Here is a 14,118-nt window from a genome sequence, read left to right as displayed (position 1 = left end):
AATAATAAGAAATAGACAGCTGCTCTTGATGGGGGAAAAAACCCCAAACAACAAAGGTTTGAGCTGCTGTCTCCCTTAATGTAAAAAAAAAAATAATTCATGCTGTAAATTCTGGGGACAAAAAATACACATATCTTTCATGAGCTGGGCTTATAGCCCACCACAGTTATAGAGGGGTTTCTTATTTTCCTTTTCTATTAAAATTCTAAACCCCATGGCAACTATAGGCTACTAGTAGCACGCATGCATTTATACAAAGCACATTCTCAGTCCTGATGAAAACCATTCCCAGCTTATTAGTCTGTGTGCTCTGGGAAATAAAACAAGCTAACATACAATCATCAGCTTGGCAGTATTATCACAGTGCTTCTGAGAACCATAGCTAAATATACGGACTACATGATGTGAAATACTTTGTCCCTGGTAGTCATACACACTCCAGTAGCACTAAGACTCAAAGACCCCAGAGGCCTTCAGCTCAGCTCCCAACACAATAAGAAGCCATTTTTCACTGAGATGTATCAAGTCCAGTCATGAAAATAACCTTAATAATCAAACTTGATTATAAATCTGCATGTGAACACTATGCTAGGGGATAAGCTACTCCATAGTCTGCTTCAACAAAGGGCTGACAGGGAAAATGGAATAGCAGTAGGATGAAAATTTATTTTAGTTTACAATGCAGTCTGAAAAAGTCTTCCCTAGATGTGTCTTTTGAGTAGTCTTTATATAAAAAGTATCCAGGTAAAGTAACACACCTAGCTTTTGTACAATTTAACACAAATGTGGGAGATGACAGGTATAAACATAATGGTCCATATTCCATATCAAAAGTGAATCTCATGCAGAAGTTTTGAACAGAAAATCCTGCTTTAATTTCCATTAGGGTTCCTTCAGGTATTGAATATATTCCTTCAGGCTTGTCCTAGCTGGATAGGATGATCTACTCGGCTTTTGTCATCCTAAAGTCCAGTGATGCCATGCTTTGAAAATGTGACACAAAAGAAGTCATACAGCAAGCAAAAAGCATGCTCTGAATTAAACAATTTAAAAATATGAAGCTTTTTCTGTACCCTCAATGTTTTATTAAAATGTACCACTTAGAAATTATTATGTAACCATGGCATAATTCTATCATAATTTTTAAGATATGCTTGCTTCTTCTAAAAGAACCATATAATTATGACCAAGCAAACCAATTTTTCCTATACTTTAATCTTTTTAATATGTGCTTCAAGAATCTAAAAATGAGTAATCCTTAACAATGATTCTAAAATTAGAAAACAAGCACAGCTAGCTCTGAAGTAATAGCAGTGCAAAAAGTACTTTAGACTCCAAGGAAATGTACCTTCCAGCATACTGTTTTAAGGATTATTACTAAATGGTCAATTCATTGCTAACACACATATGCAAGCTAGAGCTGAAAAAATATATGATTTTGATTTGCTAAATAAAAATATTTTCAATCATAATTAAAAAGTAATTCTTTCTCATTATTTCTCAGATAATGCAACAGCTACCATAGCTAACTTTAAAGTACCAGAGTATGAGAAATATCACATTGTGGCAAAAAAAAAAAAAAAAAAAAAAAAAAAAAAAAAAAAAAAAATCCAAACAACCAATTTAAAAAAAACCCACTTGCTTCTTTTTTTTCTTTTTAAGACTATTTCTGCCTTCCACTGGATCTTCTTGTATCATCTATAACAACACTTTACTTTCCCTAAACAGTCCTTCAAATGTAAATCTACACACACATTGTCCGCAGTTACCACTCCTTCGGGTTGAGTTTCCCTTCTTTGCACCCTCAGCACTTGTCTGCAGTACATTTTCATCCTCCACTTCATGCAATGGCTTAATTTGTCATGCTTCAACTTAAAGACAGAAAACTAAATAATTTTAGATTCTAGGAATAACGCGTTAACCTTGGACACCACTTCACGGCATCCAAGGTCTTTCAGAATAGAATAGAACAGAAGAGTTCCAGTTGGATGGGACCTACAGCAACCGAGTCCAACTCCCTGACCACTTCAGGGTTGACCAAAAGTTAAAGCATGTTATGAAGGACATTATCAAAAAGCCTCTTAAAGACTGACAGACTTGTGGCATGGACCACTTCCCTAGGAAGTCCATTCCTTTGTCTGACCACCCTCTTCCTAAAGAAATGCTCCCTAATGTCAAGTCTGCACCTCCCCTGAGGCAGCTTTGAACTATTCCCACACATCCTATTGCTGGATCCCAGGGAGAAGGGATCAGCACCTCCCTTTCCCCTTCCCCTCCTCAGGAAGCTGCAGAGAGTAAGGGAGTTGTCCCTCAGCTTGTTTTTGCAAACTGGACGAACCCAGAGCCCTCAGCCACTCCTCAGAGGACACACTTTCCAGCCCTCCCACCAGCTTTGTGGCCCTCCTCTGGATGCATCCAAGGACCTTCACATTCTCCTTAAATCATAGGGCCCAGAACTTCACACTCTACTCAAGGTGAGATCTCCTTTGTCCTCTTACATTTGACAGTGTTTCCTTCCCTACAGGCTGCTCTCTAGAAGATGATGATGACTGTTCCATTGATTGCTCTCTGGCTTTGTTACTCATTTCTGTCTCAAAAGTATTTTCATCGTCTCCAGTCCATCTGCTCAGCTGCTTATTGACCAGCCTGTCAAGAAGCTGGGGTAGGTGATCTTCTTCAATTGATATTATTCTTTGGAGATGCGATGTTTTAGGCATTCCTCCAGTGACTCCAGCATCAGGCTCTTCAGAGAGAACTCCATTCAATCCAGCAGAATTCCTTCTCTTTGAGTTACTGAAAATATCATCTTCTTCAAATGAATGGCTAGACAGAAAAAAAAAGAAAGTACATCACAAAAATATAATGGACCTGCTATTTTATTCTGAATTTAACCTGAATAACTGAATTTAATCTCCCTTTTTTTTGACTAGTCATAGCAGGCAGAGAAGAGTTATTCCAGTGTCAGCTGAAAAGTCAGCTCATCATACCATGTATATATATATATATATATATATATATATATAGATAATTATAAACATTATGGGGAAAGCTAGTAAGCTACAGGAGAAACCTGAACCAGAATGGAAAATATTAGATTAACATCAATTCTAACCTCATACAAGAGCTAAAGTAAACTTCTCTACTGTGACTTTCTCCTTTCCCACCTTCACTCCTATTCTGGAGGAATAAAGGAAACCCCCCCAACAAAGAGAGATCCTTTCTATGTGCAATCTGATTCTCTCTTTAGTAGATAGGAGGGGCATGGGTTTGCTCAATATGGATAAAAAAAGTCCAAGTGGAGACTCAAAATTGTAACACATTAACAGAGGCTCACGGGCAAGTTTTTGTGTCTCCCAGCCTACAGCCTTCCACAGTGGGGAAATCTCTTGCCTTTGCAGACAGCACACTTGTTTTATGTTAAAATTTGGCTCTTCATTTTGAAATTTCTTAATGAGCACAGTAATCTTATAGTGACAGACACTTTAGAAATACACTCTTTGAAAAGTTCAAAAGTATCAGAAAGGAAGCAGTCCACATTTTCTTTCTCTAAGCCTCATCATACTCAAACAGGGAACACATGAAAAAAAGTTCCTACCTGTTTGGCAGCATTTTGCCCTCTATGTATTTCCCAATGATAGACCCTGATCTTTGCTTCCAGCTGCCTTTTGGAACAGTTGTTTTGCATTCCTGCAGAAATACAGAATACTTCTTACTGATTAGCTTTTGGTGTTCGTTATGGTTAACTACCATCATTCCAAATACTTAAATAATACAATGCAAATGAAAGAAAAAAATGTAGAAGAAAATCCTAGAAGTATAAATGCCTCAGAATTCCAGTTGATAAACAATCAGAACAGAGAACTCCAGATCCTGCAAAAATGCATCTGCTTTGTAAAGAAAACAGCACAATGTCATGAAAAAAAAAGTAAATGAGTATTTTTTTTTTTACACAAGCAGGTTCTTGTAGGACTAAGAACACAAGCAAATATAAATTAAGTCGTGTTAGTCTCCTTACACCAGGGTACTTCTGGAACATCTTAGGGGTCCATTCTTTGCTGCTGCTTAAAAAGTTAATGGGATCTGCTCTCACCCCAGTCTCAGATACTGAGGTACTCAGGTACTGATTCAGGTACACCAGTTATTGTACTGTTGTATAAATGTGTTGGAATACATCTCCTACAAAGCCTTCTGTTCCCCTTCTTTTGAAGCTGTTCTCATATGTTCTCATACGCTCAACATTGGGTTTGAAAATAATAGTTGGTTACCTGCAAAAATATGTCACGTTCATCCTTGAGATGTTTGTTCCTTTCTCTGCAAAGAAAACACAAACAAAAGAAACACTGAAGCCAAGTATTTAGAACTGCTGACTTTTCTACTCCACACTAACAGACAGACTGGACAGTTGGCAATGCAAACCTTTCATCACCCTTTATTTATATTCTCACCTCAGCCAGTTCCTTTTCTGGGCCATTGATTCTCCAGCATGGTTATGCTGATTAAAGCCAGATGGGATCTGGATCTCTTCCTGTATTTCATCCAAATAAATGCCTTAACACACAGAAATCACTTGTGGTCAATATGCCTTCACATACCGTAAATTAGAATGTTTAATGATTTTCACAGTAAAGATGACCTCTTAATGTGGAGAGGATGCAATGAACACCATCTCTTGTTCATCTGCTGACAGCTGTGAAGGCCAGTTCTGCCCCTCTGAGGGCTGCAATTGTGGCTTCCACAGAAAAGTCACCCTAAGAAAACATTCATTTTCCATCCTTTGTGCAGAAACAATGAAAGTGTCAAGAAACAGATACTCCAGGCAATCAGCAAGCTCTGATCAGGTCTGACAGCACACCTGCTTAGTACATCATCTATTGTCTCCATCTGTTGCTAGCCTGGCCACAGGAGAGACTGAGCAGCCAGGGTGAATGGAAAAAACTGCTGTTGCCAGATGTTTCTATCTATGTCCCCAAAACTTGCAGCAGGCAAGATCACGGAGTGGCCTATGGAAAACACAAGCTGCAAAGTAAGAGCCTTTCCTCAAGCCGGTGAAATTTTTAGGCAACTTTAAAATGAGGCCTCCTGAAGGAAATGCAGCCAATGAAGGCCTAGATGCAGGTGCAACCTACAGCCCACACTGACTGACCACTGAGCAAACAAAACCCAACACTGCTTCACCTTTAAAGAGGGCTATAGGTGTCTGAACACAGCTCCAAACCTTGAAATCTATCAATAAAGGAATGTTAGCTAAGTACATTTTGGAACAATTTTACAAATATTTTGGGGAAATAATCTTCATTTTGGCTCAACTCCCAGCACTTGAGAAGCAACAGAGCCTTTCAGCAAGCTCCTGCAGCCAAGCTTCTACCTCAGAATCAGCTTAGAGCTGTTCAGTGCTGCTGTGTTTTACATTTGACTTTTGGAAAGGAGATTGTCCTACAGAACTGGATTGTGTAAACAAAGCATATCTTTGCTTTGTGTGCCACCCTCTACTCTATGCAAGAACCAACCATTGTAACCATTTTTACTATTTTTGTGTCATTATCCTCTGGCAGTTGACCTTGACTGGCTGCCTAATGTACACCCAGCCACTCTCTCCCTCTGCTTCCTCAACACAACAAGGGAAGATAATAACATGGAAAAGCTTGTGGGCCAAGATAAAGACAAGAAGGTTACCTACCAGCTACCCATTATAGATGAAACAGTCAATCGTAGGATGATGAGAAATGGAGACAAAACTAAAATCACCTTCTCCACAACCCCCTTTCTTCTCAGGCTCAACTTCATTCCTACACCCTCAGCTCTTCTACCTCCTTAACCATATACTAAGTGGCACAAGGGGATGGGGAATAGTGGGGCTTGTGGTCACTCCAGAACAGCTTCTCTCTGCGGCTCCTTCCTCCCCACAGTTTTCTTGCTCCAGTGTGAGTTCCCTCACATAGGTTACAGTCCTTTACAAACTCCAGCACAGAGCCTTTCCATGGGGAATAATCCTTCAGGAATGGACTGCTCCAGTATGGGTCCTCCACGGGCCACAATTCCTGCCAGAAAACCTGCCCCTGCATGGGCTCCTCTCCATGCACCAAACTCCTGCTCTTGTGTGGACTCTGCACAGACTACAAGGGAGTCTGCTCCAGTGGGGCCTGGAGCACCTCCTGCCCCTCCTTCTTCACTGACCTTGGTGTCTGAAGGGCTTTTCACCCATTTTTTTTCTCTCTTCTCTCCCAGCTGCTGCGCTGTTTTCCACCCTTTCTTACTGAGGCTTTCCCAGAAGCACATGGGGGCTGAGGGGCTCCACTGTGCCCCATGCTGTGTCCATTGTCACAGGGCAGCCCTGGCTTCTCTCTGGCACAGAGGGTGCACTGTGGCACCCCACTGTCAATATCTTGACATCTACACTCACCACATATCCCAACATAATTTCATCCTTTAATGGAGGTCTTTAGAATTATATAAGAAGTTTTTGGAAGATCAACATTACCTTAAAAAATCCAGCTGCTTCAAAAGTCCTGACTTCTCTCTCTGTAAGGTTTCTGTCACCCGGTACACCTCCCTAAAAAAAAAAAAAGAAAAAAAAAAAGTTCTATCCATGTTAAGAACACTGCTAAAATGCTTCCTCCTAGGGGTATCTACATTTGAGACCTCAGCTTCTTCAAAACTGTAGATTCTATTCTGCCTGAATGGTTAATATTTTAAAGAAGTTTATTCAGTATAAGGCCCACAGTAGCACAGCAGTACGAGTTAGCAGAGGAAGGAGTAGAGGTTCTTTTTTCAAAAAAGATTGCTTTTTAATTTCTTCATCCAGAGAGTTTAATATATGTTGATACTGGCACTTGGAGCATTCAGAACAGATACACTGCTAAAATACTTCTCACTTATGGCCACTAAAAAACAGGTGACATTTTATCCAAAATTAGAGCTTATCCTGCTGTAGGAACCATATGTCAAGGCTCTCACGTCTACAATCCCTACAATTTCTTTCCAATTCCTGACACTTATGCAGCCATTTTAACACCATTTAATTTGATTTAACACTATTTGGTGTCTGGCCTTTAATGTATTTTTTCGCCTTTCAGTGAAGCCTCAAGCTCTTCCTGTGCACTGGCTAAACATTGCACCTGCTTCAGCAGCTCAGGTCTTACCAGACTGATACAGATGTTTAAAGCAACACTGCAGGTGCAGTTGAGTAGAGCTGATCTCTAACTCCAGAAACCACTATTGAATCCAAAGTGCTAAGTGCAGTAGTATTATTCAGCAGTCTGACCACTGGGCAGATTTCCTTTGTAGCTTTTAAATCAGATCATTCCATAGTCTTTGCTCTGGATCTGAAAAGAGAGGCCTCAAAGAGGAAACAAACCACCTTGAGGAGGAGTATTTCTACTGTCTACTTCCAAAACACACATTAAACATGCAAACCTAAAAATTCTAATCACGGTGGCCATTTTTTAACACTAATTTATCAACAAAGCTCATTATTTTTACCCTCAAGAAAAACTAAAGAAGTGATAATTTAATAGAGCTTGGCACAAAGCTTAAGAGAAAAAGAATGTGACATTTGAACTAATGTTCTGCTCTATCCTGAAATATGTCAAACAGCAACAGCTCTGAATTATATAGTTTATTGCTGCAGTGGCTGGGTCCATCTGTCATTCATGTGCTCTCTATTGGCAATGAGAGGTTTCTACAGATCCCTGAGCATTTTCTTTACAATGGACTTGAGTGAACATTTCTGCCAATTACAGCCTCCAGGTAGTGATTCTTCTGCTTTGTGCAGAAGGCTGGAGCAAGGTAGCTTGAACTGTCACAAGTCAATTTTATCCCTCAAAATATGAACGATAAATATTTCTTCTTGATTTTTTTTTCTTTTTTGGAGTCAGAATCTGAAACCTTCAACATTTGAACTGGAAACCCCAAAATTATAGCTCTGAATTGCCATAAGGCCTTGTAGGAATTGGGGATAAGCTAAATTTTAGCTTGCTGGCCTTACTAGGCTTACTTTTGATAAAGGAAAAAAAAAGAAGATCCTCGTTATCTCAGTCAAGAGTGCATTCTCAGAAGCAAGTTTCAGATAGACTCAGCTTTGAGTAGGATGAAGCATCATGTACCACAACTGTAAGGCATTTCCATAAAGACTTCAATAGCTATCTCAAAACTGGGATACTACATGGATTTTTAGTTCCAAATACCCTCAACCAATGGCAGTGGGGAGAACACTGACATTTTGAACATAAAGCAAAAGATTCCCTAGAAGCCAGATATGCTAGAGAAAACATGCTGAATTACTTGGGGAAAAGCAGCTAGAACTGCACTTGTCTTTGCAGGTGGTTTCTGCTTTTGGCACAATCTTAAATCACAGCACTGGGTACCCTGAGGGGGCTCACTGGCACACCAAGGAAATATGTGAGAATTGCTGCAGCTGGACACTTACATTTCCTTCTCCTCATGGAGCCTTGATGCCTCCTCCTGAAGCACCTGTAGCTGTTGTTGAGCCAGGCTTAGTTCATGGGATGTTCTCTCCAGGTCTCTCAGCAGTTCCTGGTTAGTCAGCTTCAGTTTGGTGTTCTCTACTTTGGTTTCTTCTTTGCCACTGAGGAGTTGTTTACACTGATTCTCTAACTGGGGTGGAAGAAAAGAGAACAGAAAGCATTACACCTGACTGAGGCATCTTGGTTTTGAGGCTTTCAGTTTGGGTCTTAGAGATTAGCTGAACAGGGAGCTATTTCTATCAAAGCCAAAAAATGAATTAAACACATATGGTGCTCTCCACTGCTCTTTATACAGACATAATTATGTTACACAAAAACAAAGCCATTCCATTCTATGACTGAATTTTATCCAATTCAAGAACACACCACTACAAACCATAAAAAGGTGCTACAGAGCAGATTAGCAGCATTAAGCTGATATTCACAACTGCTATTTTAGACCATTTTCGACAAAGACCAGGCCTACACACAGTGATTCAGAGATCTACCTAAAAACTGTTAGATTTAAATCTGATAGCTGATAAACCTTCCCATCCCCAGCAATATGAACAAGCAGTGACCTTTTTGCCACCTCAGACAGATCTGACAAGAAGTGTGAATTAGAGCCTCTTTATTCAGTTTTATATTCACTCTCCAATGTACATCAAAGGAAAGATACAAGTTCCCTGTAAAACAAGCAACAGCAGATGATAGTGGTTTCTGGTACATAAAGAAGTTCTACCTGCTTCTCCCTGGCTAACCGAGCAAATTTAGACAGCAGAGCAAAACTTCATATTAGGGAAAGCATTGCTGACCTTCAAATACAAACGTTTTATCTTGGTTTTTTTTTTGGTTTTTTTTTTTTCCTGTATTCATTTTAAGGGATGTAAAATATACTTGGAGCATTACAATGACACCATTTCAATCTTCCACATCTGAGACATAGCAATGTTAGAACTCCCATTTTGCCCATCCCAACAAGCAGAGCTCACCCAACCAAAATGTGTCCTCACCCAGTTCTTCCAAATAGTTCCTACCCTAGAACACTGCTGTTGTTGTAGTCTTGGTTTTGAACGAGGCCCAGGTTAAAAATAAATGCAGAAAATACTTTCTAGCCTGGACTGTGAGAAGTCAGGAACACATCTAGAGTGGGAGCACTTAGCAGCAGCAGCAGCAGCTTAATGTATTTGCTGAACTGTAGCCTCAGCAGGCTCACATTTCACATGGAACACTGGCTGGGCATTAGATTACTGCTGAACAAGGTTGGCTTACATGGGTAGATTACATCAGTTGCTGAATATTGCTTTCACTCCTTGACAGAACAAAGTTACCCCATCTAAGTAGATCAGCTGCTTCAGGTACTTAAGACAAGACTCATCCAGAGGAGGGCTTTGGGAGAAGCAAAAAGTGACCTCACAAAGATGAACTTTCAAAAATCTAAGGAACAAAAAGCTGCAGACAAAAACCCCACTTAGAGAACAGTATGGTCATCTGAAAACTTACACAGAGACTGTTCTGGAAATTAACTGTAATGGTAGCCAACATCAGCTCCCAGAATCATCTATACTGATGTTAGAAATACTTGCTATAAATCCTGCTCACTCACTCTGGTGCTCACTCTTAAAACGATAATATAATGTATAAATAATAATAAAATTATAGTGTAATAAATAATAATGATAATCTTAATTATAATTATAATATTATATTATAATAAATATATATAAATAATAATCAGAAAAACAATAATATAATATCTAAAATCCAGAACACAACAAGAGGAGAAAGGATTGTTTCACAGCAATAAAAAGCTCCCTTCTTCCACTTTAGCCATACAATCCTTTGAGAAATGCCAAACACTACCTTTAAAGCATTCATCTAAACAACTCCAAATACAGAGAAATAACTCATTAGCTGAATGCTCAGCTGGTAATAGAATGGCATAGATCCTATAGCTTCTAGCTGCTTATTAGAGCTGCAAATTGGCTCCTATGTTCATCTGGTAGATGGAAACTGCTGGGGAAAAGACTCATAGCCCGTAGACATTTTTAAGAAAATCTAAGCAGCAGAGAGAATTAACCCATTCCACAGACATGGTAGTGGACGGTGCATATTCTCTTTTTTTGACAAAGATGAGAGGAAATAAAGTTTAAGTTGAATAAAGAACTGGGATTATCAAATGCAAATGAGCTGTTGCTGAAGACATTCATTGGTGTCCCCAAAAGACACAGGCATTGAGCACTCTCCATGCAATCCCTCGTTCTTAGCTCAGCATCCTTTCTGTAGTTTTTATATTTTTTTCTCCCTATTTATTTCAGTAGCACGTGAAAGATGCAAAATTTATACAGTGCCATAAGGCAGTTATAAGCACTTGAGTGCTACTGATTCATGTTTTTGTGCATCTCATTCCTAACTCCAAGATCGTGCTCTTCAGCAGCTGCCATCAGCACAGAGCCTAGCGTTTTATGTGTGAAGTCCAGTAACTCCCCTGCATTTCACCTGCTCCACACCTACTTTCTTCTCTCACACAAGAGTCTGTGTCCTAGAGGTTATGCTGAATATCCTCTGGCCCCAGTGCCTCCTCCTGAGATGTTCCAACTCACACTGTTCCCTTGAGAAGCAATGCCAGTCAGACAACCTTCATAAGGGAGAAACCCTCTGGCTATGTCAGAGGAAACAACGTAGAGCTCATCTGGTTTGAAAGCTCCCTTTCATATTTTTGTTAATGATTTCCAACACAAAAACAATTACATTTTATTTTAAATTAAAAACAAAACAAAACAAAACAAAACAAAAACAACTTGTTAATGAAGTTTGGAAAAAAAAATTTGTGTTGCTCCCTTGTGGGCCAAGAGGTTCTCTCATACAACCAAGCATAGAAGTCATAACCAAGTTACCTTTACTGTCTGCAAGAAGAAATTTATCAAAGTACATTTCCATGCCAGAGGAGGAGGCAAAAGTGAAAGAGATCTCTGGATGAGGCAAACATTAGACACCACACATTTTCATCCTCAGTGAATGAAAAGCGATACCAGAAAATGAGTGGGGACATAGTATTATAAAAACACATCTGAGTAAAGATGAGAGTCACTATCAGAGAAGATCATTAGAAATCACAAAAATATATGTAGAAAACAATTCCTCTAGTTACACTGAGTGAAGCACTCAAATAAATAGGCTAGATTGGTATACACTAGGAAAAAAAAAAAACAACATGAAATACTGCATATCAGATTAACAATGGGCCAATCAGCTGTTGAATGACAAAAGTTTCACTTGTCATCAGTCATCAGAATTAAATTGTCACTCATCTCATCATTAGAAATAGTGAATTCCATTCGTCCAACACAGCTTCCATTCCATAAAACCAAAATGGGATAGTTTAATCTTTATGGAGTATGAAGAGTCTGTCTTTCAGAAGCACCATTTTTGTGATTCATGCAAATTCATAATGGAGAGGGGAAATGAAAAATACTGGAAATTACAAAAAAAAAAAAAAAAGAAAAACACAAAACCCATAGCAATCATATTAATAATAAGCAATGAAATGAATAGAAATGGAAAATATAAAATCGTGTTAAAAAAAAATAAAAATAGCACAGACATTGTTTTATATTCTCCAAGATAGGCAATAGTAGACAATGGCAATGTAGACAGCAATCATAAGATAAGACTTCCTGGTATTGTTGCCTATATTGATTGATTATACCAGGCTTAAAATTGAGTGAAAGCCTTTGAATAGCTTATGTGGGTTTTATACCAAATTTAGAAAACACATACTTGAAAAAAACATAAGAGTTTTTTACAGAATTACTGGTTAACAACCAAGTTTTAAACAGATATTCAAAGCAAAACCAAAGGAAAATATTAAATATAATTATTACAAAATTAGAATAAGTAATTTCTTATACTTTCACAGTTAGTTTCAGACTAAAAATGCCTGATCTGTGTGCCCCCCTGGATATCTTCAAAGTATAGATTATTCCACTTTAGTGCTGCAATGTGGTAAAGCCACATATATTCTGATTCACAGTGGTATTGGACAAAGGTAATTAACATCAGGCAGTTGATTTCAACTGTGGAATAGATGTTTAATTCAGTCCTGTATTCTTATCAGCTAAACTTCACAGAATAACAGAGTACCAGGTTGGAAGGGCAATTCAAGGTTCATCTCTTCCAACCTTTTTTGGCAAAAATACAGTTTAGCCAAGATGACCCAGCATCTTGCCAAGCTAAATCTTTAGAGTCCAGTGCTGGGAAATTCACCACTTCCCCAGGAAGTTTATTGCAATGGTTGATGGTTCTCATTGTGAAAAACTTTCTCCTTTTTGTCCACTATTCATATTCTACAAAGGGGATTGTGTTTACAGCATTCCATTTCAGCCCTTTAAATTCCAGTGCTACCTCCTTTCCTTATTGCTAGTCTTTCCTGCAATGACCTTGCAGCCACTTTACAGCAAGTTCTCTGCTCCCTCAAGCAGGCCGTGCATTTTAGAAACAAAACACCTCAGGTTTTATTATGGGAACTTGACAAGCTGCTACCAATGCAAGAGAAACATGCGCTGCTATAAAACTCTTATCACAGAGATATATCAGGAGCAAGTTGTTCAGGAGGGAGCATTTTGAGTTCATAGTGCTGAATCAGTCCAAAACAAGTAAATGAGTGGCTGGTACAGGCTTTGAGCAGAGGTGTGTACTAGAAGAGCCAAATCATTGTTCTCTGCTCTTAAGCTATCAGTGCGTTAAGCCAGTTCCTAAAAGACTGAAGGTAGTGCTACATTTCCATAATGCTACATTTTCATAAAAGTTAACATAGTACCTGGGGAGAATATGCAAAGCATTATTTTATTCTCCATTTTACCACATAAAAGGAAAACTACTTTAGAAAGAGAGGTTAACATTTTTCCTAAGCACATGACACAAAAACAACAGAAGGTCACAATTTGGCAGAACCACATCACATCAACTTGCAGTTTTGGAACCTAAAATAGTACCTAAAGAAAATCATATGAGCAAATAAGAGCTGTCACCAGAGGACACAAGGAAAAACGACGCACCCCAGCTACGGTCACAATGTAGAGACTAATTTATTTCCTCTGACTCCAATCATTTATAGTTCTCAAAAGGTGCCAGTGGATTTGAGGGTGAATGTGCCACCTCTCCAACGACACTGGACAAACTACCAGTCCATCAAATTTCTCCACCTCTATGAAAGAATGCAAAACAATAGGTTGTTTACAGAAAGTCTGTGAGAAAGTTTGCTACAAGAATGTAAACTCAGAAGGCTTTAGAAAATCCTAAGAAATCAGGGCGACAAAGAGCTATCTATTTTTTAACTCCGAAGGATATCAGTTAGTACCCTTTTCTGTTTTTGAACCAACTGTTCCAGTTCTTGCTCTTTTGACAGCAGCTTGCGCTCCAGCTCTTGACTGTAGGACTGAAACCTCTCTGTGTCCTGCAAAATTCCAAGAGGAAATGGATTAACAGAACAGCACAATTGCATTACAGGAGGAGAAATAATGAATCAGTTATTAAGCTTCCCACAGTGAATACAACAAGACAGGGGTAGTACTCAGTTTAGGGATGGTATCACTCATGAATCTCTAAATTGCTGTAGTCCAGCAGCTTCCATGGCTGTGGTTGCTACAGAATGTGC

General features: G+C 39.0%; 1 protein-coding gene across 4 annotated transcripts in view; it reads right to left on the bottom strand.

Moving 5' to 3' along the window:
• The window catches only part of CRACR2A (calcium release activated channel regulator 2A), a 61,461-nt gene that overhangs the window by 21,064 nt on the left and 26,279 nt on the right, over positions 1-14,118 (bottom strand). For all 4 annotated transcript variants that reach the window (XM_068181811.1, XM_068181809.1, XM_068181810.1 and 1 more), the window contains 6 exons: positions 13,822-13,917; positions 8,426-8,613; positions 6,479-6,550; positions 4,266-4,311; positions 3,596-3,687; positions 2,499-2,823 (listed from right to left, as the gene is read on the bottom strand). In XM_068181811.1, the coding sequence (XP_068037912.1) occupies positions 2,499-2,823; positions 3,596-3,687; positions 4,266-4,311; positions 6,479-6,550; positions 8,426-8,613; positions 13,822-13,917 (819 nt within the window). The remainder of the gene's footprint in view (positions 1-2,498; positions 2,824-3,595; positions 3,688-4,265; positions 4,312-6,478; positions 6,551-8,425; positions 8,614-13,821; positions 13,918-14,118) is intronic.

This window comes from Anomalospiza imberbis, chromosome 2 (assembly GCF_031753505.1).
Source record: "Anomalospiza imberbis isolate Cuckoo-Finch-1a 21T00152 chromosome 2, ASM3175350v1, whole genome shotgun sequence".
In the NCBI taxonomy this organism is placed as follows: domain Eukaryota; kingdom Metazoa; phylum Chordata; class Aves; order Passeriformes; family Viduidae; genus Anomalospiza; species Anomalospiza imberbis.
This window is presented reverse-complemented; position numbering and strand designations above follow the sequence as displayed.